Consider the following 27711-nt stretch of genomic DNA (forward strand, 5'->3'; position numbering starts at 1 on the left):
TCCAGATGTCCACCAACTAGAAAAGATAAACACAAGGTGGTCTATCCATTCAATAGGAAATTACTTGGCAAAAAATAAAAAGGAACAAAGTACTGATACATACTGACACATGGACGAACCTCAGACACACAACGCTGGGACACCTGGGTGGCTCAGTCGGTTAAGCGTCCGACTTAAGCTCAGGTCACGATCTCATGGTTTGTGGGTTCGAGCCCCACGTCAGGCTCTGTGCTGACAGCTCAGAGCCTGGAGACTGCTTCGGATTCTGTGTCTCCCTCTCTCTCTGCCCCTCCCCTGCTCTGTCTCTGTCTCTGTCTCTCTCAATAATAAATAAACATTAAAAAAAAAAAAACCTCACAATGCTAAGTGAAAGAAGTCAGTCACAAAGATGACACATCATGATGATTCCATTTTTATGAAATGTTCAGAAAAAGCAAACTACAAAGACAGAAATTAGACGAGTGGCTGCCTGGGGATGAGCTGGCAATAGGGACTGACTGTAAAAGAGACACAAGAGATTTTGAGGGAGTGATGGAAATGTTCTAAAATTTGATTGTGGTGATAGCTGAACAATTGAAATATACTAAAAATCACTGAATTGTACACTTGGAACAGGTGGGTTTTATGGTATATAAGTTATACCTCATGAAAGTATTTTTTTAAATTTTATTTATTTATTGTGAGAAGGACAGAGCATTAGCAGGGGAAGGGCAGAGAGAGGGAGAGAGACACAGAATCCCCAAGCAGGCCCTGCGACATCAGCACACAGCCTGATGTGGGGACTGGAACCCACAAACTGTGAGATCATGACCTGAGCTGAAATCAAGAGTTGGACGTTTAACTGACCGAGCCACCCAGGCACGCTTCATGAAAGCTGTTTAAAAAAAAAAAAAACAAAACTTTGAAACATCTCTTAGGGCGAGGAAAACTGCAGCAAAATCAGTATTGAGACACAAGGCACCGAGCCACAGATCTCGGAGCCACGGACAAATCAAGCAGGATGTGGGGAGTTGATATCAGGCCTGACACACAATTCAGTAAAGGGGTTTAACCATCCAAACCTGTATTGAGATACCTGATTATACCTCAGATTTGTATTTCGTTTATTCTTATTCCAAACTATATTTGAGCTGTTAACATACATTAGGTGTTGATGAAAGTCCAGTTCTGTTTTACGGCCTTTGTCTATTCTTATGGAAAAAAGCACAATTGAGGGGAAAGTTAACTGCCTTCTCAGTGATGGTGAAAGAGATGCCTGAGACCAAATCCCTGCTCTACTAAGATGTTGTGTGACCTTGAGTGAGTCACATGACTTCCTGCCTCTGTTTCCTCATCAGTGAAGTCAGGGATGCTAGACCCTCCCTCCACAGGCCACTGTGAGTATTCAGTAAGATCATACATGGAAAGAGCAGTGGCCTGGCATTCTGTGAGGGCTCGATAAACAGCAGTGACTGTTGTTTTCAGTGTCACCACTATTTCGGTCTCACCTGTGGGAAGACTTCCTGTTCTAACATTCTGCTCCAGCTTTGTGCCCCACTACTGCCCTATGGGCAGTGGCCAAGATCTCAGGCATGCCGTCTGGCGGGCACTCTCTGAAATCCAGTCAGGTAAGTGGACACAGACAGAAACCATCCCCAGGGAGCACAATCCATTTGATTTGTTCGCTCTCTTTCCACCTTGAGAGGGTGACAGGCTCCTTGCATGAGACCCTCAGTCCCATTCCCCATCCTCAAGGCTTTCCTGTGTGGGGGTCCCCGACCTTGAAATCTCCTGAGTGCATTTCTCTCGGACATCCCGCCAGCTGCATAAAATAATCCACCTTGCCGATGTCTCCCCGTAACTTTGAATTTCACGTATTTGGCAAGATTTCCCCATAGTGTTCTATCCCCTTGTCCTTGGCTATAAGAAAATTAGTTAGCAGGTGTGGGCGGCAGGTGGGCACATGGGCTTTAACAAGTTTGTCTTTGTGGCTAATGTCCCTGCTGGTGCTCTGTGCACATATTATCTGATGGAGACCACTGTCCAGCGGATAAACAATGGCAGGATGACAGTGACAACAAGGGCCATGGCGATAGTAATGGTAAATGTCCATTAAGCACGCAGCTCTGGACCCACAGGTCGGCCCATCAAGTCACACTGCAGGTAAGGATTCCTTTTTCAAGCATAACCACAACAGCATTATCAAATGAAGAAGGAATGTTAGAAATCCAGTATCACCGTTTCAGGATCCCTAATGAACGAACGGGTCCAGGCACTGAAATGAGCGGCTGTGTTTATTACACAAAGAGAGCTGACCAGATATCATATGACTCCCAATGGAAGTACACAGTTCTGTGGAGTCATCCTGCCTAAAGAAGAAAAAAAAAAATCTGAACCTGACCAAGCTCCTGGATAGAATTTTCTATCTGCAGGACACAGACAGGACAGAGGGGAATGTGAAGCTACATCGCAGGAAATGTAATCTCCCAGCAACGTGCAGACCATGGGGAGCTCTATGGATGCAATAACACAATGCCTTCGACTAACATAGCACAAGGAACAAGGCCATGGAGAGGACACCTAGAGGCTAAAAACAACTTAGTGATACATCAGCCAGTATCAGCCAGTTGTACCATCTAGGCCTTATTTAGCTCCTGATTCAGACAAGTTATTTTAAAAACTGTATAATATGTATGAGACGCTTAATTTATTTTTTTTTATTTTTTTTTAATTTTTTTTTCAACGTTTATTTATTTTTGGGACAGAGAGAGACAGAGCATGAACGGGGGAGGGGCAGAGAGAGAGGGAGACACAGATCGGAAACAGGCTCCAGGCTCTGAGCCATCAGCCCAGAGCCTGACGCGGGGCTCGAACTCACGGACCGCGAGATCGTGACCTGGCTGAAGTCAGACGCTTAACCGACTGCGCCACCCAGGCGCTCCTGAGACGCTTAATTTAAATGCTAATTCGATATCTGATGATATCAAAGAAGTGCTAAATTTTTAGATATAATAACAGTGTTGTGGTTGCGTTTTCAAAGAATCTTTGCCTTTTATACATATGTATGAAGTCTGTATAGATGATGAGTGATGCTAGGGTTTACTTCCAGATAGTCTGGGAGATAGGAAGAGGGGATATTATGAAACAAGACTGGCCATGAGTTAGAGCTGGGCGATGAATTCTAGGAGGCTCACTATTCTGCTTTGAATATGTTTATAATTTCCTTCAGTGAAAGATTAAAATAAATGCCTAGGGTTGTTCCTCTCTAATTTTTAATTTATAGCCATCATTGCTATTACCGTATTTCATCTGGTTTAAGATATTATCAGTTGCAAGATGCTCTGTTATTTTATGTATTAGCAGAAAAGAACTAAATCCTGCCAATTAGGGGCACCTGGGTGGCTCAGTCGGTTAAGCGTCTGACTTCAGCTCAGGTCATGATCTCGCAGTTTGTGAGTTCGAGCCCCGCATCAGGCTCTGTGCTAACAGCTCAGAGCCTGGAGCCTGCTTCGGATTCTGTGTCTCCTCCTCTCTCTGCCCCTCCCAAACTCATGCTCTGTCTCTCTCTGTCTTTCAATAATGAATGAACGTTAAAAAAAAAAAAAAAATCCTGCCAATTAAATGACATGCCATTGATTGTAATATTCATCCCAGCTTAGAGCTGTTAATGTAGAAACAATGGATGTCTTAGAATTGATATTATTATTATTATTAATTACAGCCAGCATTTAAGGAGCATTTACAATGAACTAAGTTCTGCACAAACATCCCCTTTTATCTCATAACAACCCCTGAAGAAAATAGTATCCTCATTTGATGAATGAGTGAGCTGAGGCCCAGAGAAGCTAAATTAAGTTGCCTAGAGTCACACAGCTAATAAGAGGCATAGCTGGGATTTGGACCCAGGACTATCCAATCCCAAATCTGTGCTCTTTCCTCTGTGAGAGGCCATCCTGGTGAGCAAAAGGCAGAGGGCAAGACAGCTGCCTGTCCCTGGGGGGCTGTCGCCTCCCCCTAAGTCTTCCTGCAGGTGCAGGGACCGAGGGGAGGAGGGCAAGAGGGCACTCACAGGGTCTGGATGGCCCGCAGGGAGGTGAAGGTGCCCTTGGCGAGACTCTGGATCTTGTTGTCATACAGGGAGAGGAGCGAGAGGTTCTGCAGATCCTGGAAGGCATCGGGCCGGACACAGTTGATCTTGTTGGCGTTCAAGAGCCTGTGGGCAGACAGGGCCAGCTGGTGAGGGGAGAGGCGCGGATCCGGCTGCATCAACACGCCCTGGGCACCTCCCGGCACAAAGCATGCGTTGTCTCGGGGAGAAGAGCACAGGAGCAGGTGTAGGGGGTCTGGCCCTCTGCATGTCCACTCCATACAGGAAGCCGTGAAGTCCGACTGCCCTCTCTAAGCGAGGGATCATCCTGTTCCACTGCTCCTCTCTCTTTCAAGCAACTGCTACAAGTGCTCATGGGGTTCTTGGGAAGCAGAGAGCACAGTGGTCAGGCCTCCTCCCAAAGGCATTTTGGGGGCTCCCCTCCTTTCCAGAGTCTGCCGGGTTTCCAAGTATCTGAGATGGAGCATTTAGGTTCCATGCCTCTCAGATTCTGGGAGAGAACCCTTGCCTGAACTCTCATGGTTGAAGGAGGCTGAGCTGGGTCTGGATGTCCCCTTGCAGGAATCAAGTCTGTCCCCAGCCATGCTGACCTCCTCGGGAACACAGGCTGCATCACGGGAGCCTCTCAGCTCAGGCACCCTGTGATCGGCTCTGAACCTGACCCCCCTCCCTCTCTGGCCTTGCCAGAGTCCCAGAGTCCCCCATGGCACTCCTAGCTCTGCCATCATCCAAGCTCCTTGCCCCAGTGAGTCCCACACCCCCAAAGAGGCTGACAAGGCTAGTCTGAGAAGCCAGAGGAATACTAGCCCCCTCCCTGGGCGCCACCCAAGGACACCTGCAGATGGGTCCTTACAGGAGCTGTAGGGTGTACAGGCCTCCAAACACACCCCGGGGGAGGTCTGTGATCTTGTTCCCATACAGGACCCTGGAGACAAAAGGCAGCAGAAAGAGAGAGTAAGAGGACAGCCCACCAGGAGGGACAGGGCTCTGCCAGTCACACCCGCACAATGGCACCACTGCTAAGCCATTCACAGGGCACAGCATGGTGGTGTCGGCTTGTTGTAACAAGTTGCCAGCAGGTGGCAGTAAGGTGTGCTCCTAAAGGGTTCCCCATTTGTAGTTTGCAAAAGGTACCCTGTGGGCTAGAGGCAGCAGTGATCCCCCGCTACTGTAGGAGCAGCCCCCCAATAACCCGCTCTCTGCCTCACACATGGAACCCCCAGAAGCCTGCAAAGGGGCCCTCTGGGGAACTTCATGGGAAATTAACCTGGCCCTGGATCTAAAAGGTTCAAGGAGGAGAAAATCCCATGAGCAGGATAATTAACATATTTTCAGAGGATTATAGGAAAAAGAACAGGAAGGCCAGACGGCACGTGTGGAATGAGCTCTGACATCAAGCAACAGAAAACACCCCAGAAAGAAAGAGATCAGTTTAGCCGGGCTGAGATCTGGGCAGTGGGGTACGAGTGGGTGTCATACCTGAGTTCTCTGTGTTGAGCAGGAATTCTGGTGTATGATACAAAAAAAAGCAAAGGTTCAAAAAAGCCATGCAGGCAAGAATGGGTTGGGGCAGAGGATGAAGTACCAACGGGGCTTGGAAACTTGCCCAATATCACAAGCAGCCTCCATAAGCCACCCCTGTAAACGATTCAGGCTGAGTAAAAACAGTATATGTGGTCTCTTCATACACGGCTTCAAGATCCTTCCTGAAGGAGGGCATGGCAGAAGCAAAGGCCCTACGGTGGGGTCCAGGTTGCCCCTCCCCCTGGGGGGGGTGGTTCAGTGTGGCTCAGGGGAAACAAATGGAATAATAGCTTGGATTTTACCCAGCCAGCACCAGGAAGCCTCTGAGACATGATCAGATTTGCATTTGGAAAGATCCCTCAATATGCTCGGTGGAGAACAGAGTGGAGGGGACAGGGGCTGAAGCAGGGAGACAAGGTCAGGGTCTGCCAAGATGGATGCTGTCAATGAGGTCCGTTAACACGACATCATCACAAAAGTTCCCAGATGGTGGGGAGATGGCTTTGACCAGGTATCCAGGAGCAACAGGAACCTACTTAAATGTTATTGCATTTTGGCAGGTCACCTCCAGATTCTGATCTCCTCAGCCAATGATAGAGACTCATGACCAGGCCGTCAGGTACAGCTGTGTAGATTGTATACTGCACAACTTACAGGGTGCCATTCACAAACAGTCCCACCCACTAGCTCAGACTCTACTCCCAGAGAATAAGGCTCACAGAGAGGCACTGAGCTGGCAGCCTCACACATTCCCCAAGGGGGAGTTCCATCCTATCTCACTTCTCAGGCCCCTAATCTATACAAGGCATGTGTCCATTGCTGCCAAGGACAAGCAGAAACACTAACTCTTAAGAGTAACAAAAGGCCCCTACCAATGGGGAACTCGCCCAACTACAGTGCACTCTCTGTGTAGACCTCCAACAGCAAGAGACTTGGTGAACTTGGGGTACAAGCAAGGGCACCGGGAAAAGGAGAGATGAAGTAACATTTTTGAAGCTGCATGACATTTTGTAGATTGATGGACCCCACCCCCACCTTCACCCCCCCATCCCCCCCCCCAAACACAATAAACCCTCCAGGGAAGGAAAATGGACAGAAGTGGAGGAAAACGCTTTTTTCACATCACCCACTGCAACCTGGGATCAGAGCACATTTGGGAGGAAAGATACAAGGTGTGACAGTTATCACAACTGGAGCTGGGAGTGGCTGCCCTTACATGTGAGCTGGGGAAAGTTTAGGAGCATAGAGTGCTGGGCCTCTGTGGGGAGGGGGGGGGGCCAACAGGAAGCCTGGGCCAAGTCAGAAGACTGTAGCAAAGGATGCTGGGAAAATCCCCTTCATGGCAGGAAGAGCATCAGAGTTGCCAGGGGCAACAGCTCGGCCTGCTTTTTCCAGGCACTCAGCCCTGGATTCCCTCCACCCCTTCCCAGTTGCAGAGCGTCCACCAGAGAGGAAGGGGGAGCTGGGCACAGCATCCCCCTCCAGTGCCCATCAGAGTGGCCACAGCACAGGGGCGGGCGGCTCCCTGGACCCTGGCAGACTTGCACTGCTACTCACAGCGAGTTCAGGGAGCGGAGGCCCTGGAAGGCATCGGGAGCGATCTCTGCAATCTGGTTGTTGCTCAGGTCTCTGCAAAGTGCGCAGGAGGGAAGATGGCTGAATCCCGCGGTGGCCACCAAGCCCTGCTCGGCCCCTCCTCCCAGATGCCATGGGAAGGCAGACATTTCTCCGACATTAGGAAAATGAGGGGCCAGTTCTCCCATCCACCTGAAATGCCCCGGCCACTATTTCCCCATGCCGTGAGAGAGTCATACTCAGGCCAGGAAGTCCAGCCTTGGTCTCCTTTCTTGATAAAGCTTTACCCCGCATCCCAGTTTCCCCTACACCCCCTCTCATGTCCTAGTAGTGCCCCTGCTGAAATAGGAGGGTGACAGTCAGCTCTGGTCATGTGCCAGACTCAGGCCCAACACCCCATTTAGGCCTCATGATAACCCTATGACGAGGTCACAGCACCACCATCCACATGTCACAGATGACCTGGGCAGGTAGAGTCAAGACCTGCCCCGTGTCTGTGGCTGCCTGCTCCAGGCTTTTCCTCCTGCCCCAGGCTGACCCCCCAGGAAGCAGCGCGAGGAACTCACATCCTCCGCAGTTTTCTGTAGGGAGAGAAGGCTCCGGGAGGGATGGACTTGATCCCATTGAGCTCCAGGCGGCTGCAGAGAGAGAACACAGAGGAAGCCCAGGGTCAGGTTACCCCAGTCCTGACTGTTGCCTGCTGGGATCACCTGCCCAAACAGGGCCCTTTGCCCCTGTTCCCATCCTCCGTCTGGAGTAGATGGGCTGGCACAAACAGGGGAAAGGTACATTGCTGTATTGGAGCCCATTATCTCAGGCTTTGGTGGCTGCAAGGGGCCCATAAATCAGGCTAATACTAAGAAACCGACTGCAGTGGACTCAGCTGGGCTGGACAATGGACCACAGAGAGTCACCCCTTCCCCGGCCTTCTAGAGCTGTCCAGCTTTGGGCAAAGGGCTCAGCCCAGCTGAGGCTAACTGTATCTCCTCCATTTGTACAGAGGGGCCTCAGGCAAGCCCTGCAGTAGAGCCCTGCTCCCTCTCCTCCCTGGACCGCCAGAGCCGGGCCAGCCCGAGCACCTGTGCCCTAGCACCCTCCCTGCCCTGTACTCACATCTCTGTCATGCTCTCAGGCAGGTTGGCGGGGATGGCAGTGAGGCCTTTGCCACGACAGTCCACAATGCCATTGCTGCAGGTACACATGGCCGGGCAGGAGCCGGAGGACAGGGTGCAGGAAGGCACTCGGCCCGCTTCTCCTTGGCCTGAGGAAGCAGTGGGCTGTGATCTGGGGGTGTCCCATGTCAACACCTCCCACCCCAGATACAGCATTATTATACAGAGCACATGTGTTTTTCTGACTGAGGATGAACCAGAGGAGATCACCAGGGACTACCATGTGACTCTGTGGGTGCCTGGCACATGGCAGGTACTTGCTAGATGTTTGCTGAACTTGAATCTGGATCTAACTGTGCTGCATGAGAGTGTGATTCACACACTAGGAAATCCTGGCCTAAATTCCGAAGCTCCAGGTTCTAGTCCACATCACTCAACACTTTGAGTCTCCTCATTGGTCACCAGAGAATGACAAGGACTATGTCCATGGGGCACTCGCTCTGTGCCACATGCAACGATGTTAACACACATGGTAACTCATTTAATGCTACCGCTGAACCCATGAGGAGTGTGATGTTATTGTGGCCATTTTACAGGTGGGAAAACTGAGCCCTTGATAGTTATTAGTTTGTGGAAAATCACACAGCTGATAGGTGGTAAAACCAGGATAAAGCCTACTGACTGGTATAAATTTTCTAAATTGAAGTACGACATTTAAAGTGCACCGTCTTAAGTGGAGATCCGGCTGAATTTCCACTTATGGATACACCCACAGAACCGTCCCCAGACATAGAACATTTCTGTCATCTAAGAAGGGTTCCCCATGCCCCTTGTCCAAGTTACCACTATTCTGAGACCTGTCTCCAAAGATCTGTTCTGCTTATTTGGGGACTTGACATAAATGAAATCAGAGAGCAGGTCCTCTTTGTGTCCGGCTTCTTTCACTCAATATAAAATCTGTGAGATTTGCCCATGTCGTTGTGCGTATCCATGGTTTGTTCCTTGTCACTGCTGAGCAGTATTCTATTACATGGATACATCATAATTAGTTAATCCATTCTCTTGCTGGTGGACATTTGGGTTGTCTCCAACTCTGGGCTATTATGAAAAGAAGCTGTCTTGAATATTCTTGGACATGATGTTTTTGTGATGGGTGAGAACAGGAGATAAGGGATGGGGCAGGAGGGGGAGATGGGTGGGGGCAGGAGGTGATGGATGGGAATAGGAGATAATGGGTAAGGACCGGAGACGTGAGTGGTCCAGGCAGTGGTGGATAAGGACAGTAGGTGATGAGTAGAAAAAGGAAGTGATGAGCAAAGAGAGGTCATGGGTGGGCCAGATGTTAGTGCATGGTGACAGGAGGTAATGGGAGGCAATGAGATGTCGGGGGGAGGGAATGAGATGTGGGGGTAACAGGAGGCAGGTGATGGGCAGTCAAGGGCCTGCACCCACCTGAGCAGCTGAACTCACTCTTCTGGACCTCGGCTACATTGAGGCCACGCAGGCTGGCGGGGCCCGAGCACTGGGTGAAGAGCCCGATGGTTGGCCGCTGCCTCAGCCACTGGGAGAGCCAGGCCAGGTGGCAGTCACAGAACAGGTGGTTGGAATGCAGGCGGCTGCAGGGAGACAGGGCAGCTCACAACCCACCTCCCTGGGCCCCCAGCCCCCAGCTGAACAGCAGGAACACCGATGGGGATTACCTGCAGCGGGGGGGGGGGGGGGGGGGGGACACCTCCTCTGGCCGCTGCCCCTCCCCCGCTCTCAGCTCTCTCAGGGGCAGCCGCTGGCTGCAGTGTGACCAGCCAACAATTCATCTCACTGAGCTCACACAGACCCACTGCCCAGACTCGCATACCTCATTCTCAAACACAGAAACAAAGCACTTGTTCTCCAAGTTGAAACCAAATATAAGACATTCAACATCCTTCCATTTTAGCTCACTTCCCTCCCAGCCTAGGATGGCTCTGACACTCCCAGCCTGGGATGACCACTGAGAATGCAGAGAAGGAGCTCTTTCTCCTGCCTGTGGAAGCCTTTGCCCCCTTCCCCACCACGCGGGGCCCCAGCCTGTGCTCGCCCACCGGGCTCTAGGCTGCCCCTGAGCTGACTCACAAGGTCCGCAGCTTGGGCATGTGGTTGAAGCTGGACACGGGGATGGTGGTGATGTTGTTGTTGTTCAGGGTCCTGACCGGGGGAAAGCAGAGTCAGTCGGCATCTACGCAGCAGGAAGTTACGTGCGAAGGAGGGACAGGACTGCTCTCTGACAAGCACACAGACTCTCACACCCAGATCCACGGGCTGGACCCCGGAGGCTTCACCCGCCGAAGAGCTTGTGACACGGAGCCACCCTCAGGGATAGCCCAGAGTGGGCCAGAGGCTAACAGGCAGCAGCCACGGACTCCAGGGAGAGAGAAAAGCTGCCCACAGGCTGAAGCCAGTTTGAAACCCCCAGGGTGGGGTTTCATAGAGGGAGACAGGGAGTCATTCCTGCTTCATGTGTCAGAAAGTCCTGGAAGACACAGACACTTGCCTGGGCTCCATGCGAGCAGGGTAAGCCTGGGTCGCCCGCCGCAGGTACGATGCTGTGAGCATGTGCCCCATCCCCATCCTGGGTGGCGGGTCTAGGGCAGCAGAGAGCATGGTCTCTGCCCTGGGCCTAGCACTGCCCCCCGGGGTGTCCCGGGACACCTCCTGTGCTGCTCCTGGCCCAGCCCCAGCTGCCTGGGCCTCCGCTCCTGCGTTAGCAAGGCTCTGCGGCCTCTGCTGCCCTTCCCACGTTCTACTTACAGCACCTCCAGCCCCCGCAGAGCCCGGAAGGCCCCTTCCTCGATGCAGCTAATCTGGTTCTTGTCCAGCTGTCTGTGGAGCAAAGGAAAGTTGTACCGGAATGCATGTTGCCTAGAGCAGGGGTGTCTGTCCATGTGTTTTGATCAAACACTCATTAGTTAAACAAAAAAACAACAAAAAAAAGAGGCCTGGCCCCACTCGTTCAGTACACGTGCGTTCATCCAAATAGCAACTACAGTAAAACCTTGCATTGCGAGTAACTTGTTTTGCGAGTGTTCCGCAAGACGAGCAAATATTTCTGGTAAATTGTGATTTGGCAAACGAGCGATGTCTTGCAATACAAGCAGTATGTGACGGCTAACGCCATGTGATCACAGCTGACCGACAGTTCTTGAAATTCGCTCTGATGTCCAAGCGCTTTGGAATACAAGCATGTTTCCAGAATGCATTTGTCACAAACCCAGGTTTTACCGCACTAATAAAAGTTTCAATTCTTTCTGATTCAGTTAAAACAACACATCTACATAAAAGTTGTATTGTATTCCTTCACCTAAGTCGGCATAGGCTCTGGGGAGCAGGCGTCTGTGCCCCCACTGTGGAGACCACCTAGAGGGTGCTGGCAGCTAGAAAATGAGACAGCCTCTCCCTGGAGCAACGGCAGCCAGCGCTGGCAAACAGATTTCACCCTGAGTGCCAAGCGAGGCCGACTAGCCGTGGCCACCTGGAATGCTGCCTTTGGAATAAACCGAAGCTGTGACTTGGGTCCCCTGGGAAAGAATGCCATGCTCCGCTGTCTACTACAAACATGGGGTCAGGGAGCAAGACACAGGCCGGGCAACTGCCATCCCTGCTGCAGTCAGAGCTCAGGGAGGTGGGACGTCTGGACCAGAACAAATTTGAGTAGTAGGAATAAACTGTCACATTTATTTAAGATTTTCTTTTTTTTTTTTTTCAGTGTATTTATTTATTTTGTGAGAGAGTTCAAGCAGGGGAGGGGCAGAGAGAGGGGGACAGAGACAGAATCCCAAGCAGGATCTGCACGGTCAGCAAAGAGCCCAACATGGGGCTTGAACCCACAAACTGTGAGATCATGACCTGAGCCGAAATCAAGAGTTGGACATTGAACTGACTGAGCCACCCAGGTGCCCCTAAACCATTACATTTAAATAGCACTTGACAGAGTGTATTTATTTCCATGTCTCGTTTAAACTTCAGAATAAGCCTGTGAGGTAAACGGGAGAAGTTAACTGACTTGCAACCACTTACACAATATGTACCTGGAAGAGAAGATTCAAACCCAGCTCTCTCAATCTGCTGAAGGGCAAGAACATAGAGGCTGTGCCATTTAAATGGACCTCACCTAAGCACTCACAGTCCATGACACTCCCTTCTACCCAGTCCCCAAAGGCTGCCTGTTTCCTTCGACCCCAGATTGTTCCAGAAGACCGTCAGTCATCTCAGAGCCCACACCAGCTCCTTGTCTGCCTGGACCACAGGGCTAGGGGAGATGCACAGGATGCTGCAGGGGTGGCCCTCCAGCCCCTCCACCCTTGTCCCTCCCAGGCCTGGACTCACAAATTTTTGAGGTCTGTAGCTCCACGAAAAGCTTTCCTGGGGATGGCCTGGATGGTGTTCTCACTCAGGTCCCTGAGAGGATAAAGCCAGAGGGAGAAAAACACGATCAGAGGAGACTTCTCCAGAGTGCCCTGATGAGTCAGGGAGGTCAGGATGGCTAGAGAGTGCTCCAGCACCCAAGACAGTGCTCAGTAAGGCAAGTGTTTGTTGAATGAATGAACGAATGAATGAATGAATGAATGAATGAATGAATGACAGAGCTGGAGAGAGGCTCCCTGCCCTGGAAGGAGCTTTGCCCCCAATCGCCTCCCGTCTCTGCAGAGAGGGGGTTGCAGCTGGAGAGACAAGCTTGGGGCAGCCGTGACCTACTCCTCTGCCAGATCCCAGGGAGGTCAGCTCAGCCCCCACGGCATCAGCCAGGGCTGTAAAGGAGCAAGCCAAGGAGGGCTTCTTAATAAGCCCACCGCCACCCTGGGGCCTGTGGTACGCACGACTCACTCTCTGTTTTGCTGAGGAGGAACAAGGCTCGGGAGGAAGGCACCACTGGTAACCCAGCCAGCATGTGGCAGATTCAGGTCACGAAATCCAGGCCAGGTCTGACTCCAGATCCTGTGCTCAGAGCCTGCCATCAGCAGAGCTGACTCTAAGAGCCTGAACCCACACCAGAGTCTGGCCCCTGAACCTGCTTCTCGTGCTGGCGGGGGGCCACAGTGCTGCATCCCTGCCCTGCAGCCTGGATGGCAGAGGTCACCAAGGACTTTGCCGTTTCCCCATTATTAATGCCCTGATGGAGGGGAGGCGGACTTGCAGGGATTCTGCAAATCCCCGGCCTCTGCAAGTTCCCAGACCAGCTTCTGGACACTTCCTCCAGCTCTGCTGGCAGATAGGGCCTCTGGCACCTGTCCACCAGCCTCTCCCTTCCTCTCTCAGCATCCTTACCACAGACTTTTACAACATCCTTACTACTGCCTTTGCAGGGCAGTTTTTCCCTCACCACAGCAGTGGCATCAACAGCCACTGTGTTCTAAGCATGTCCCCCAGGCCAGCATAGGCTAACATGTCACATACAGGAACCCACTTGACCTTGCACTAACCACGGGGAAAATACTATCACCATCCCCCTTTTCCAAAAGATAAAAAGGAGGCTTTGAAAAATTCAAGGGAACACAGCTGGTGAGTGATGGCTCCAGAATCTGAGCCCAGGCAGGCAAGGTCCCTCCCGGAGCCACCCCTCACACAGCTGCCCTAGGAGCAGGCACTGGAAGTGGGGGAATGGATGTCCTCCCCTATTTTGCAGAGGAGGGGCCTGAGCTCCAAGAAGTGAAGCAATCTGCCCAAGGTTAAACCAGGATGGGGACCCAGGTGGTTTACAGGAGAGCCCTGCATCAGATGTGCCCTCAGGGTCCACAACATGGGATCCAATGCTAGACAGCTCCACAGACCCCCAGCTCCCTCTGGGCCAGCCCCACAGGGCTTTGACCATATCCTTCCTTTCAGCCATTCACCCCACAGCCCTTATGGTTCACTGCCAGCCCCCCAGCACACAGTCCCTGGGCTATGAGGGCCACCACCACTCCATCTGGGTTTTCCTACTGAGACAGTAAACAGGACCGTGACAGTAGAATGCATGGGCCCTTCAGATCCCAGCTCCCTGGCTGTGTATCTGTCAGTCAGCCCCTTTCCTGCCTGAGTTGCAGTGTCCTTGTGTGCAAAGTGTGGATATGAGCCTGGCAAGGACTGTCCCCACCAACCCTGTCCCCCTGCATAGAGTGTGAGCTCCCTCCCCTCCAAACCCCAGCCTCTCCTGTCCCCCAGCCCCCTAACTGGCCCCAGGCATCTGTGCTCTGGAGGGGCTTCATCGCCATCAACACCTCCCATTCCTTGTTCTCTCTCCCCTTGAAGGAAGGCATCTCAAGCCTGTGGCACAGACACTTCTCTCCTCCAAAACTACATACAATCCCCCATCACAGCTTGTGCTCCGCTTCACCATAACTGGCTGTCTCCATCCCCCCATGCAGCAGTTGTTTCACCCACATCCACCTGCCGGCAGGTGGCAGTGGGTCTGGGGTGACGCTTGGGTCCATCTTCCTCTCCTTCTCCCACCCCACGTGCCAGTCTTCCCTCTTCCCAGAGTCTTTGATCTCAGTTGTCAGTGCGCATCTCTGGCCCCCGTTTAGTCTGTCTGTGTTCCTGGAGACATTCTCTGTGCCCCACTGACTTAAGCTGCCCCAGAACCGCCCCTGGCCTCCCCATCCATGCTACCCGCCCCACTTTCCCCTTTCTCGGCAATTCCCACCAGCCCCTCCATCTTGAGAGGAGAGGGGAGCACTTCAGCCTTTACTCATCTGCCTAATCCTATTATCACCTCTTCCTTGCCTACATAGCTCTGTCCCCTGCCCAGTTCCTGTTATGCAAGTAATTGCTGCACATAATAGAGTGCAGGTGATACACCCTGTGACCTTGATCTCTACCTCTTCTTAGGTAGACGCTGACACCAGGCAGCACAGTAAACAAAAGAATTGGGAGCAAGGGCTGTACAGGCCACACAAGTAAACAAAAGACTGCCAGTGCTCAGGGGGTCACAGTCACACGACTTCTCTCTCATCACTCTCTCTGGGAGAAGCCAGCCTCCACGTCAAGGACACTCAAGCAACTCTCCGGAGAGTTCCACATGGGGAGGAACGGAGGCCTCCTGCCGATAGCCAGCACTGGCTGCCAGCAACGTCAGTCAGTCATCAAGGAAACAGATTCTCCGGCCTCAGTCACTTCCTGACTCTGCAGCTGGCTATGGTCCACACGCTGCCCTCGGGATTCAGACACTGAAATCCCACTGCCCAATGTGCCAGTGTTAGGAAGTGGGGCCTTCGGGAGTGCTTAGGTCATGAAGGTGGAGCCCTGGTGAGTGTGCTGAAAGGCCCCATAAAGGAGGTCTGAGGGAGCTCCCTCCTGCCGCGGGAGGACACAGCTGTGAGCCTGGAAGTCTGTGAGCCAGGACATGGGGCCTCACCCGACACCAGTCTGCTGGCACCATGCTCCTGCACTCCCCAACGTCTAGCACTGCGAGAAATAAATATTTCTTGTTTATAAACGACCCAACCTATGGTGTTTCTGGTACAGTAGCCCAAACAGACTAAGACACAGCCCCAGCCAACATGGCGAGTGCAATCTCATTCAAGACCCCACGCCGGGACCACCCAGCCACCTACAGAAACTGTGAGGGCAAGACAAGAGCAGGGAGGAGGGGCAGCAGCCTGGAGACTTCTACAGACTCAGGAAGACAAGAGGGCGCACGGGAGGCGTGGACCTCCAGCAGGACAGTCCTGTTGGCCCCAGCTGGCAGCTCACCCTTCAGCCAGGCCTGGGAGGGAACTCTGGGCCAGCAACTCACATCCATTATTCCGTCTAATCCTCTCCACAACCCTGCAAGGGAGGTTTTTTTATCTGTATCGATCAGTTTATTGATTTAAGCCAACCTTGTTCCAGAAAGGCTTTAAGGCTGCTTATAGGGCTTTACAAAACAGCAAGAGAGCAAGAGTGAAAAGTGGGGCAAAGAGAAGAAAAATCAATGGCGGGCACCAAGAATGCAGCACAATATCACCCACGATGTCAGGTCCAGGGCAAAGCGTGAGCTCTAGGCTTTCCGAGAGCTGACGTACATGGGGGAAACCGGTCTGGTAACAGCATTCCCAATATGTGTATACCTTTAAAAGGACCGGTTTCTCAGGAGTATAGTTGTTTGGGGTACTAAGAGGAGACAAGAATTCTCCAGGGATCTTCAAGAAAAATGACAGTGTAGCCTAATCAATAACACTAGATCCTTATAATAAATGGGTTTCAAGTGTGTCTTATAATTGTATCAAAGTACAGTTCAGGAAATGCAATTCTGTAAGGACTCACAGCAGGAGCTAAGTGGGGAAAGAAGGGCAGAAAGAGCGTGTGCAAAGGCAAGAGGTGGAGTAGAGCCTGGAGCAACCCAGGAGTAGTTAGGTTTGCCTGGAGTGGAAGGTGCTGGAAATGTGTCTGCAGGAAAAAGCCTTGCAGGCCAGAGGTGACAGGTTAGACGGGAGAGGGGAGAGGCTCTGATCCAACGGCCTTTTAGGCAATGCTCTGGGGCCCCAAAGCTTACAGAGGAAAGATGTTGCCCCCAGGCAGGCAGGAGATTTGACATCAGGAGCCCATCCATGAGGTAAGGGTCCAGGGGTGGGTGTGGAGCCAGCCGGGGCCAGCCCACAGGACGGAGCAGCCCACGCTATTAAAATGAGGAAAGGAAACTGAACTTAAGACCTGGGAAGAAGCCAGCCTCTAGACCAGAGGAAAATGGGTGAGCTTTGGAAGCCTGAGGAAAATGCAGGATGCTGGCAGCACAGGAGGGGGTGGAAAGAGCTTGAACTGTGCAAGGAAAAGGATCCAGATTCAATTCCTGCTTCTACCATCATAGCCAGGGATCCCGGAAGTTGTGGGCCTGCCCGCTTCACCGTCCCTGTTTGCAAAATGGAGATAAAAATACCTACCACACGGGTTTGGAGAGGAGGAGTTCATGTATTTAAGCTTCTGTCCTAGTACCTCCATTCAGCAACATTTAAGAAAGCTGGCTTTTGTCCCTCAAACACAGTTGGCCAGTCTCTTTCCTAAGGTTCTGACTGTAGTTTCCAGTTTGCTCGCTAGGGGGCACAAGAAGCCTTCCCTGGACGCGATGCCTTCTCCACCACTGCAGAAACCCAAACAAAGCTATTCTTTTTTTTTTTTTTTTTTTTTTTGCCCCAGTTGACCTCCTATCTGGTCAACAATTGTCTTGTCTTTCCCAAACCCCTGTGAAGTAATGTTTCTCATCTCCATTTTCACTAGGTTGGCATGCAGTCCCAAAGGCACCACCTACATCTTTCATTTTTGCACCACCATCCTATGGTGACCTTGTCACAGGCCCTGAAGTTGAGTGTGGCCTGGGTGTGTCAGGGCAAAACGAGATACACTGAGAGAATCCATCCTGGAAGAGGGAGGGTGCTGGAGCTGGAAAGACAAACCGAAACTGGGAGCACCTGGTGGTCTGACCCTGGCCAGGGGAAGCGGAGGGCACAGAGCCATGGGGCGGATGGGGGCTCAGAAGGAAGTCCCAGGCAGGACAGTGAAAAGCAGATTCCCAGAATAAGGATGCAGCAGCCAGACGAGGGACAGACTCGGGAGATAAATACCGGCCCGGGGACAAATTCTAAGGGTGAGGATGAGGTCTTGGACCTTGACAAGCTCCCCAGGAATACAGATGCTGCTGGTCCAGGAAGTACACACTGAGAGGCCAGAGTGTAGAAGAGAAAGCCCACAGCAGAGTGTCATAATAGAGACTTCAATAAACCCTGGGGTTCAATAAACCCTGGCTTACCCACTTAACTCAGGTGGTCTTGGGAAGTCACTTAAACTTTCTGGCCTGTTTTCTCATATGCAAAATTGGGCATGAGAAGTGGCACCTACTTTGCAGGACCTGATGTGACAGGCACTGTATGTTCTCAGTGCTGCCTATCACTCCACTTATGCTGCCGTACCTTCAGTTCTTCAGATCCCTCCTGCCACAGGACCTTTACACTTGCTATAACTGCTGCCCAGAATATTCTTCCTCTAGTCTTCACCCAGTAAACGCCTATTTGTCCTTCACATCTCAGTCTACAGACACTTCCCCTGACTGTTCCTTCTGCTTCAGGTTCTCAGGACCCCATGCTTTTCCTTCCTGGCACCGATTCAGGTTTATAATGAAATATTGCTATACTGAATGTAATTAGTACTAATTTTTGGTTAACATCCATCTCCCCCTCCAGACCACAGTCTGTCTCTCTCTCTCTCTCTCTCTCTCTCTCTCTCTTTTTTCCCAGACCATACTTGAGTCTCTTTTAAGGGTGCCTGGGTGGCTCAGTCAGTTCAGCATCTGACCCTTGATTTTAGCTCAGGTCATTGTCTCGCAGTTTGTGAGTTTGAGCCCTGCATTGGGCTCTGCGCTGGTAACTCGGACCCTGCTTGGGGCTCTCTGTCTTCTCTCTCTCACTCACTCTCTCTCTCTCTCTCTCTCTCTCAAGAATAAATAAATAAACCTTAAAAATAAATACAGACATGTTCCTGATTCTTAACAAAAACAAAAACAAAACATAGTACTGTCTCTCTTGCTCCCCTCTGCTATCCCAGACCCAGCACATTGTGGGGACTCAGTAATTTTTTACTGAATTGAACTAATGTGGGTCCACATCTTTGTTTTGCTCCAATCCCTCTGCGCTTTCCTGGCCAAAACAAGGAGTGAGGCCAGGCTGTGCAGCAGAGAGGGGAGGCCAGGGGCTTGGAGCTGGACGGGCTGGCTCTGCCTCGTCTTTGCGAGACACGAGCCCCTCACTCGTGCACTGGGTACCCCCGTACCCACTCTGCCTAACTGGGCAGCAGCAGGCCCTACAAGATGAGGCTCTGAAAGGGGAGGGAAGCGCTGGCGAAGCCCTTGTTGTCCTTGTTTTATCATCAACCCTGCCCTTCCCCTCACACATCCTTATGGAACCTCCGTAACTGAATGAGTCCACGCGGTTCTGAGGTGGCACCAGCAGCACGAGCATGGAGGTTCGGGTGGCGCTGGACAAGGGTGACTCTCCTGGGAGCCCACAAGGAAGAGAGGGAGCTGGAGCCCCTAAGAGTCCACCCTGGGGAGCTCCAGTTAAGGGTCCCTGAGGCAAAGATCCTCGCGGTCTGAACCCCACCCCCCAAGATCAAGGGCCCTGAGAGGCAAGCCGCTACCAACTGCAGCAGCCCCCAAGTCTGGGAACACCCCCCGAAGACCCCAGCCAGGCCCCTTTCCATGAAAAGAAGGGGGCGGCCAGGCCCACGCCCTGACTTGGGCACAATCCCAGGGGCTCCTGCTCCTGCAGCCTCTGCCAGGGCTGGGGGAAGCAGGGCCTGGGAAGCCGAGGTCGGGACCCCATGTTCCTGCTGCTAATCCCCCTTCACGCTCTAACCAGATTGGACCCTGCTGGCAGACTGGTCTCTGAGGGGATCAGCGGGGGGCCCAGCCGGGGACTGCTGGGCACCAGCCCAGGCCAGACTCGGCTCTGGGTTCCTGCCACCAGCTCGCCAACCCCACCGCGGGCTCCAACAGGGCCTGCTCTGTCTGCCTCTCAGGCCACACGGAGGGAGGCTCCGGGCAGTCTGGCCTGTCCCCTTGCGCTAGCAGCCTGACTGGTTATCCTGAGCCCGGGCCTAGTGGGAAGGAACTAGGCCGTCCTGTTTCAGGCCCCCTCACCTGATCTTTCTTGTGAGACTGTCCGATAAGGACTCAGGCCCAGGAGCAAAACCGGCCACGACCCCACCATGGGGACCCTGGAGCCTCCTTGTCCGTGAGCTGGGAATGATCGTGGGCTTGTGGGGCTGCACTGAGGCTGCCACCACTTGCCCTTTATAATGGTCCTTACGGGGCCCTGTAGGGAGGGCTGGGGTGGGGGTGGGGATGGGCGGTCAGGGCTGGAAGATCCGGGAGTGGGAATCAGGAGGCTGAGACTGGAGGCCAGCTCTGCCCCCAGCCCGCTTGGTGACCTGGGTCAAGACCTGCAGTTGGTTCCCCAGCTCCTCAGTCTCCCCTTCCAACAACACTGCCCTCCCAGAGAGGTCGAGGTCAGGAGGGTTCAGTCGCAGGGTGTGGAGGCCCAGCATGGGGGTGGGGTGGCTCACGCCGCTGCTATTAGGCAGTACCCCCCCATCCCACAGTGGGTGACCCAGCACCCATGCCTCCGGCCCCTGGGCTGGCAATAGTGGAGCCACCTGGGAGTTCGTTCTAAGCGTGGACTTTCTGGCCCCGCTTACTGAATCAGAATCTGCATTTTAGCAAGACACCCAGTTGATTCATATGCATATTAAAGTTTGAGAAGCCCCGCATCTGACCGAGTGGAGTTTAAGATGTTTCCCTGTCCCCCGCTAGGGCTAAATGGGGTTGTGTTCCCTGCTCCCAGTCAGCATTTCAGTGAAGGGGCGGAGGCACCAGCTCCAATTCCTTGGGGGTGGGCGGGGGTCGTGGGGGGAGGGAGGGATATTGTCTGAGGGCTTTGCTGAGAACCAGGCTGTGGTAGTAATCAGCACGTGAGACTGCAATGAGGCCAGGGGTCACTGCTCCAGGGACTCTGCACCCCAGGTCCCCACTGCAGGAGGCGCCCTCAGGGAAGAGGTTGGCAGTACCTCCTGGGTGGGATACCCGGTGCCCACCTCGCTCTGAGGTGCTGCTGGGATCTGGGAGGACCACCCCTCTCTTGTCTCTGCCTGTCCTTCAATCTTGCCTCCACCTCTACCCCTCCCACCCGGGAGGGAAATTAGTTCTGCAATTACCCCTCTCTGTTTGCTCTCCCAAGCCCATGGACAACATTCAGGTGTCCCAGATTCACCTTGTGGGGGGGCTGCGTGTGTGTGCCCCTGCCTCTTGGTGATGTTCAAGGGGGGTTCTTTAAAGGCATTTGGTGGCAAGGACCTGAACCATGCTGCCTCAGGCTCCGACCTCAATGTAGGGATCAGGGCTTTGTCTGCTCATAAATCTCAGGCACTCCCAGGAGACACAATCTGTGTTTATCAGGGGCTGATCTTGATGTGGATGAACTTGTTTCGTCATCTCCAGGAGTCAAGTTTTGACAGAAGGAAAGAGGACAGTGCAGAAGTGACCAGAGTGTAATGCCAAGGGGCACTCTAGAGGGGTGGGGCACACTAGTTTCCTCTGACCTGGGCCAACCTCCCCCACCCCACCCCCCCATGTTGTCAGAACAAAGGAAAGACTGAGGGAGCTGTCTTTGCCTGCTCCTCAGCTGCCCTCTAAGTGGCCAGTTCCCCTTGCTAATCCTTATGCCCTCCTGACCCCCTCTCCTCTGCTCTCCTGATCAGCAGAATCAAGCCAGCCAATGGCAGGGCCAACAGAGAAGCCAAGATCCCCAGAGGGGGCCTCAGTGACAGTGAGGAGCTGGCCACACAGTAGCCACTCTGGGAGGAGAGCCAGCAACCCTGGGTTGAAAAGTAAACCTCGTTGCACCTCAGTTTCCTCATCTGGAACATGAGCTTGTAAGAAGAGTAAATAAAAGTATGTGAAAGTATCCAGAAGAGTATCTGGTGCACAGTCGGTGACAATCAACCGGTACTGCTGGTAAGGCTCCAAAGCCCTAGTAATTCTTGCTGGGCGATCCAGCTCTGTCCCCTCTCCCTCACCTCCTCTTCCCATCCTAAGGTGGTTATAAGACTCATAGAATTAAAGCTCACACATGCTCTGTGAGCTCCTGAGAGTTCAAAAAGCGTTGCATATACCCAGGCTTTTCTCAGGGAACTCCTGACATCCAAACTCCTGTAGGTGGCTTTAAAGGCTGACACCATGGATGGCGGGGATGAACTTTGCAGGAGACATGGGCTGGTCCCAACAGGGCATGTCAGATGCTGTCAGCTGGAGCGATGCCCTCCCTCCTCTGCCCACCATACTGCCCTGACGCCACACACCCTCCTGCGGCTGCCCACCCCCCCACCTCCAGCCCTGCAGAGTTAATGTTGCAGAAACCTCATTAGGAAGAGACATTAAGCAGCCCTGGATGGCTGCACCATAAAACCAGCCTGGGTAACATTTCCTCCTCAAACCGGGCTGTTTGTTATGCAGCTACTGAACATCACTGTAATCGATTCCCACAACAGAGATATCAGATGAGAGGCACACACCCCCCAAAGCAACCTCAGAGCCCTTCCAAGGAAAAGCTGCTGAGAGGCTGGAGTCCCATTCAAGAGGGAACAGCTTGAGGGTGGGGGAGTGGGGGGGGAGCAAGAAACAGAACCAGTAGGCACAGGTCCCAGCTACCATGGCAAGAACACAGTAATGGCCATAGGGTAGAGGGGGTGGGGGGAACAGGTGGGGGGAATGCAGGCCTCTCTTAATCTGGGTACCAGGGCAAGACCTTCCCTATACTCAACCACCACACACTGGGCCCCAAGGAAGTGCCTGCTGTTCTACTGATCTTATCCTGGAAACCTACGCGTTATTAGAACCAACAACTTCAGAGACTCCCAGACCTGACACACGGTAGTGGGGGTGGGGTGGTGCAGCAGGAGGAAGAATCAAGATATAGAAGAAAGAACGTGAGCTTTGGAGCCAGACAACCCTAAGTTTGACTCCAAGTTCTACCACCATTTATTGCCTGTGTGCTCCTAGGCAAGTTACTCAACCTATCTGAGTCTAGTTGCTCATGTGTGAAGGGGGGTTAATCACAGCTCCCTCTTGTTTAGTTGTGGTGAGGATGACAAACCATACATACCTTTTATACAAAGCACAAAACAGGCGGAACTATTCTTTGCTATTAGAAGTCAGAATCACGGAGGTGCCTGGGTGGCTCAGTTGGCTGAGTGTCCAACTTTGGCTCAGGGCGTGATCTCACAGTTCCCAGTTCGTGGGTTTGAGCCCTGCATCAAGCTCTGTGCTGACAGCTCGGAGCCTGGAGCCTGCTTCAGATTCTGTGTGTGTGTGTCTCTCTCTGTCCCTTCCCTGCTCACACTCTGTCTCTCTCTCTCTCTCAAAGATGAATAAACATTAAAAAAGAAGAAGAAGAAGAAGAAGAAGAAGAAGAAGAAGAAGAAGAAGAAGAAGCAGAAGCAGCAGCAGCAGCCGCCGCCGCCGCCGCCGCCGCCGCCGCCAGGATCATAGTTACCCTGGAGGGAGTGGGGAGAATTAAAGACCAGAAGGAGGTACAGGAAGTTTTCTGGGTGCTCATGGTATTTTTACCTCTTGGTCTTGTGGCCCACCATGCTGGGCACATGGGTGTGTTTGCTTTGTGAAAATTCAGTGAGTAATATATATGAAAGATGTAACACATACACAGACAGTTGCACTTTTTTGTATGTATGTTATTCTTCAGTGAAAAGATTGTAAAATAACATGTGAAGCACTGATTCCCATGCCAGGTGCTTTGTAGACATGTAACAAACACCAGTACCCCGCCTCCCTGATCCCTCACTGGAGGAGGCAAATGGGGAAGAAAATCTTCCAAAGTGACAAATTCCAGAAGAATCAAGGCTCACAATTCTAAGTGGTTGGGAAATACGTGGGCTGAGGGGAAACTGCACAGAGGGCACTGTGGTGGGAAGAAAGCCCACCCCAAAGTGATGAGGGACCAGAGACCAACTTTAAACAAGTAAGGAGGTGGGAAAGCAGGCACTGTGGGCACGCGAGAATTTTGTGCTGGGTGAAGATGCTGCATCTCCTGGGGAAGGAGGGCATCTGTCTCTAATGCAGTAATGCATGTCTCAGTTCCATGTCTTCCTAGAGAGAGGGGGCTGTGCCCTGCTCTGGGACGACACCTCAAGGTCAAGCGGGTGAGCTGAGATGCTGGTGCTGGAGGGGTGAGGATCTCAGGGAATCCAGGGAAGGAGTGGGGAAAAGGGGCCAACAAAACAGCCTTCAGAACAAGTCTAGATTCTTTTTCTGCCTGTTTCAAGAAGGAATTAAGGTAGTTTTAAGGATACATTATTAAATGGAGTAAGGTAACAGAAACCAGAAGAGGGAGGAAGGAAGGAAGGAAGGAAGGAAGGAAGGAAGGAAGGAAGGAAGGAAGGAAGGAAGGAAGGAAGGAAGGAAGGAAGGAAGGAAGGAAGGAAGAGGTAGAAACATAAAATAAGAGAGAGAAACACACTCTTCAAAAGCCTTTGCGTCTGCTCATATATAAATGTGCCCTGGCTTCTCCCAACCTAGGGGAATGTGGAGACTGATGTGCTACGTAATTTATGAAGACCACAGATGAAAACAGGCTTGAGAGAGGCATGGCCTTTCCTTGTTCTAAAACCAAACAAGGAAGCCTCCCACCAGTCCCCATAAAGAGGTGCCCAAAGGATGGAAAAGCAAGACTGTCATCGGCATCTCCAAAGGCAGCCCAACTATGGTAGGTCACTCCCTTCTGAGTCACTTCCCCAGAAGCCAAGTCACAGATCAGCCAACTCTCCAAAGGGTCAATTTCATTGTTTCCTTTACCAATTTGGCTTTGTTGGGTAACTCCCCATTTGTCTTCACATTGGCCTTTTAGAATCAGTTGGGTTGTCCCTGCCCTAGCTCCCTGCTCTGCAGTCACAGGAAGAGATGAGGGGTAGTTCCACCCTAGTTCAAGCACCAGGAGCAGAGGCAGAGACAAATGGAACAACCCTTCAAATATTCTAATAAAGACAAAATGCAAACCAGTCAACTCACACTAAACAGTTAAAGGAAGTAAGTCAATGTGATGAATTGGTCATTTGACAAATTGGCCATTCAGTGAATTGACTTTTGGCAAATTGGCTTTTAGCAAAATGACATTTGGTTTAAATTGGTCTGCTTCTGACATAGCAATGTGTTTCACAGGGCAATTACTCACACTCATGGCTGGGTACGAGAGCTCAGGAGAAGCCATTCTGCAGACGGACGAACCCCACTCTATCAAACACACTGCTCTCCACTAGACTGGCCCAACCCAAGGGGGAATTTAGAATCTTTTGAGGGATACACACATTGCATGGCATGCAGTCTCACCCTTCATCTGTGTTGTTTTCCTCGGTTAAGCTCACCAAAACTCTAAGGGTCAGACTCCTTGGGTTTCCCCCAAGGGAATAAAGCCCTGGGAGTTGGATGGGCAAGATTCAATGTGGTTTGGGAAGGGAGAGATCCAAGGGTAGGGCAACAAGGCTGGGCAAGTAGAATCCAGGCTGTGCTGGGGGAGGGGGCTCCACTCGGTGCAAATGACGAAATTGCCAGTCTGAGCTTCCCCAGGAGAAGAGGGGAGCCATAACCAATGTGAGGGCAGCTAATGCCAGAATAGATATCTGACTGAAGCCTGTGGCAGGAGCCATCTGCCAGTCCACCAAGGAAGCCAAGAGAGCATCACTGAGCCCCTGGGGCATTACCAACATTCTATTTCCTGACCTCCAAGAGAAAATGGGACTTTTTTTTTTTAATCTAAGACAACACCTTTGTCTCCCCATCTCTTGCACTGCAGTCCAGGCACTGTAAATCTTGGTCTCTGGAGTTGCTCAGAGGAGTTGAAGGATTGGAATGGCAAGAGAGAGGTCAGCCTCCCCGGCACATCTGCCACTTTTAATGTCCCCTCCACATAGATACAGAGGGATGCCCAGAGGACATGAGACACTTCCCAAGGAGGCAGAGAAACAGAGCCCTGCCAAGTTACAGGGCAAGAATGGTGTCAAATTGGCTGAGTGTGATCTGCAAGTGGCCACAGTAGGAAAGCCCAGGAGCTCAGGGACCACGTGCCTGGAGGAGCTGTCCGTGGTTCTGAACCATCTTGGAGGCTCTTCTGGTCAGAGCCAAAGACATATTTTGTTTGTTTTTTGTTTTGTTTTGTTTTGTTTTGTTTTGTTTTGTTTTAGCTAAAGACATATTTTGGATCCTACCCACCTTCAACCTTACCCATCTGACCCACACACTAGACCTTGTCTATTCAGCTTTATTTCCCAAAAGCCCACAGGGAGTCCAGCTTATAGCATGCACACAGAGGGTCAGGTGAGCACCATTATGAGTTGCAAAGGTCCAATTCTTAGACTTTTAGGAGAGGCATGTACTGAGCACAATCCATACCATTAAGCTACTTCCAGATAGGAGTGAAGTTTGATCCTGCCCCATTTCTCCATAAGTCAGACCTCCCATTGCCTGGACACAGACCCAAGCACAGAGAGGTGCTGAAAAGTGCCTGTGCCCCAAATACCCTCGCCCAGATCCTCCCACCAAAGCCACTTACTTTAATCCTTAGGACCTTAATGATCATCACTGACTCTTGTATAATACACAATTATAATTGATGAAGACGGTGATAACTACATATATTAAACACATTTATTATGTGTCTGGCACTGTGCTAGGTATTTTATATGTTTTACATACATTATTTCATTTCATCCTTAAAACAGTCTTCTAAGATAAACAGTGCCACCACTCTGGTGTGGACGTTGACAGTGGGGGACTTTGTGTATGTACAGAGGGGAGGAAGTATATGGGAACTGTCTGTGTTTTCCATTCAATTTTGCTGTAAACCTATAACTGCTCTAAAAAAAATAAAGCCAATTAGGGCACCTGAGTAGCTCAGTCAAGTGTTCAACCCTTGGTTTCAGCTCAGGTCATGATCTCATGGTTTCATGGGTGAAAGCCTTGCATCAGGCTCTACAGAGCCTGCTTGGGATTCTCTCTCTCCCTCTCTCTCTGCCCCTCCCCCACTTGTGCTGTCTCTGTCTCTCTCAAAATAAATAAACTTTAAAAATTTATAAATAAAAAATAAAATCAGTTAAATAATTCCCACCATTAAATTTTTTTTTAATTTTTAAAAAAATTCTCACCATGCCTATTTTCCAGAAAATGTAATTGAGGCATAGTAGCTTTCCCAGGCTTTCTGACTGCAGCTAGCCCATTATGCTACCCTGGCTCAGCACATTAGAATCATCAAAGTGATAGGCAGGTGGGTGGGGAGGCATCTAGAAGCATATACGTGTCAGCAGTGACATCTGATAGATGAACTTGGGGAAAGGAGGTGAAAATCTAAAAAGCAGAGTATGATAACGAACATTCATAATGTTGACACTGAGTCATCAAAAAAAAAGGTTAAATTACGTTCAGGACCCTCTGTTTTAGAACTGAGATGATTCTATAGTAAGTTTTAGACATATGCCATTAAAAAGTGGCATGAGGTTCAAGTATTTTCCCTGAGCTGACATTCTGTGGGAAGAACAGAGTGTCGGCCCCTGACTGGGATGAGCATTGTCCAGAGACTTCTTGCACCTGGATTCCTACCAGTATCTCAGAAACTGTCACTCCTTCCAAACCTCCTTATGTCTGAAAGACAAAGAGGTGAACTTTGGAATCCTGTGGCGAGAGGCTTCAGCCACAAGTCAGTACAGATAGGAATGTCTCTGAGTCCCTGAGAATAAAGTGGTCTTGGTGTGGGCAGGCTGGATGGAGGATCGAAGTCATCAGCTACTGGTTTCTCAGAGCCTCTGGTATCCGCCGCCCCCTCCCAGGGCCACCACCCAAGATCCCCCAGCAGAATGAGTGACTGCTAGGACTCC

At 51.5% G+C, this 27711-nt stretch overlaps 1 protein-coding gene across 1 annotated transcript in view; it reads right to left on the reverse strand.

The window, feature by feature from the left end:
* SLIT1 (slit guidance ligand 1) overlaps positions 1–27711 on the reverse strand; it is a 172940-nt gene that overhangs the window by 44154 nt on the left and 101075 nt on the right. Inside the window, exons 5-13 of the mRNA XM_027062741.2 lie at positions 12661–12732; positions 11086–11157; positions 10411–10482; positions 9751–9914; positions 8300–8447; positions 7753–7824; positions 7169–7240; positions 4941–5012; positions 4049–4192 (exon numbers count right to left, since the gene is read on the reverse strand). Coding sequence (XP_026918542.1) covers positions 4049–4192; positions 4941–5012; positions 7169–7240; positions 7753–7824; positions 8300–8447; positions 9751–9914; positions 10411–10482; positions 11086–11157; positions 12661–12732 — 888 coding nt within the window. The remainder of the gene's footprint in view (positions 1–4048; positions 4193–4940; positions 5013–7168; positions 7241–7752; positions 7825–8299; positions 8448–9750; positions 9915–10410; positions 10483–11085; positions 11158–12660; positions 12733–27711) is intronic.

Source organism: Acinonyx jubatus, chromosome D2 (assembly GCF_027475565.1).
Source record: "Acinonyx jubatus isolate Ajub_Pintada_27869175 chromosome D2, VMU_Ajub_asm_v1.0, whole genome shotgun sequence".
Lineage (NCBI taxonomy): Eukaryota > Metazoa > Chordata > Mammalia > Carnivora > Felidae > Acinonyx > Acinonyx jubatus.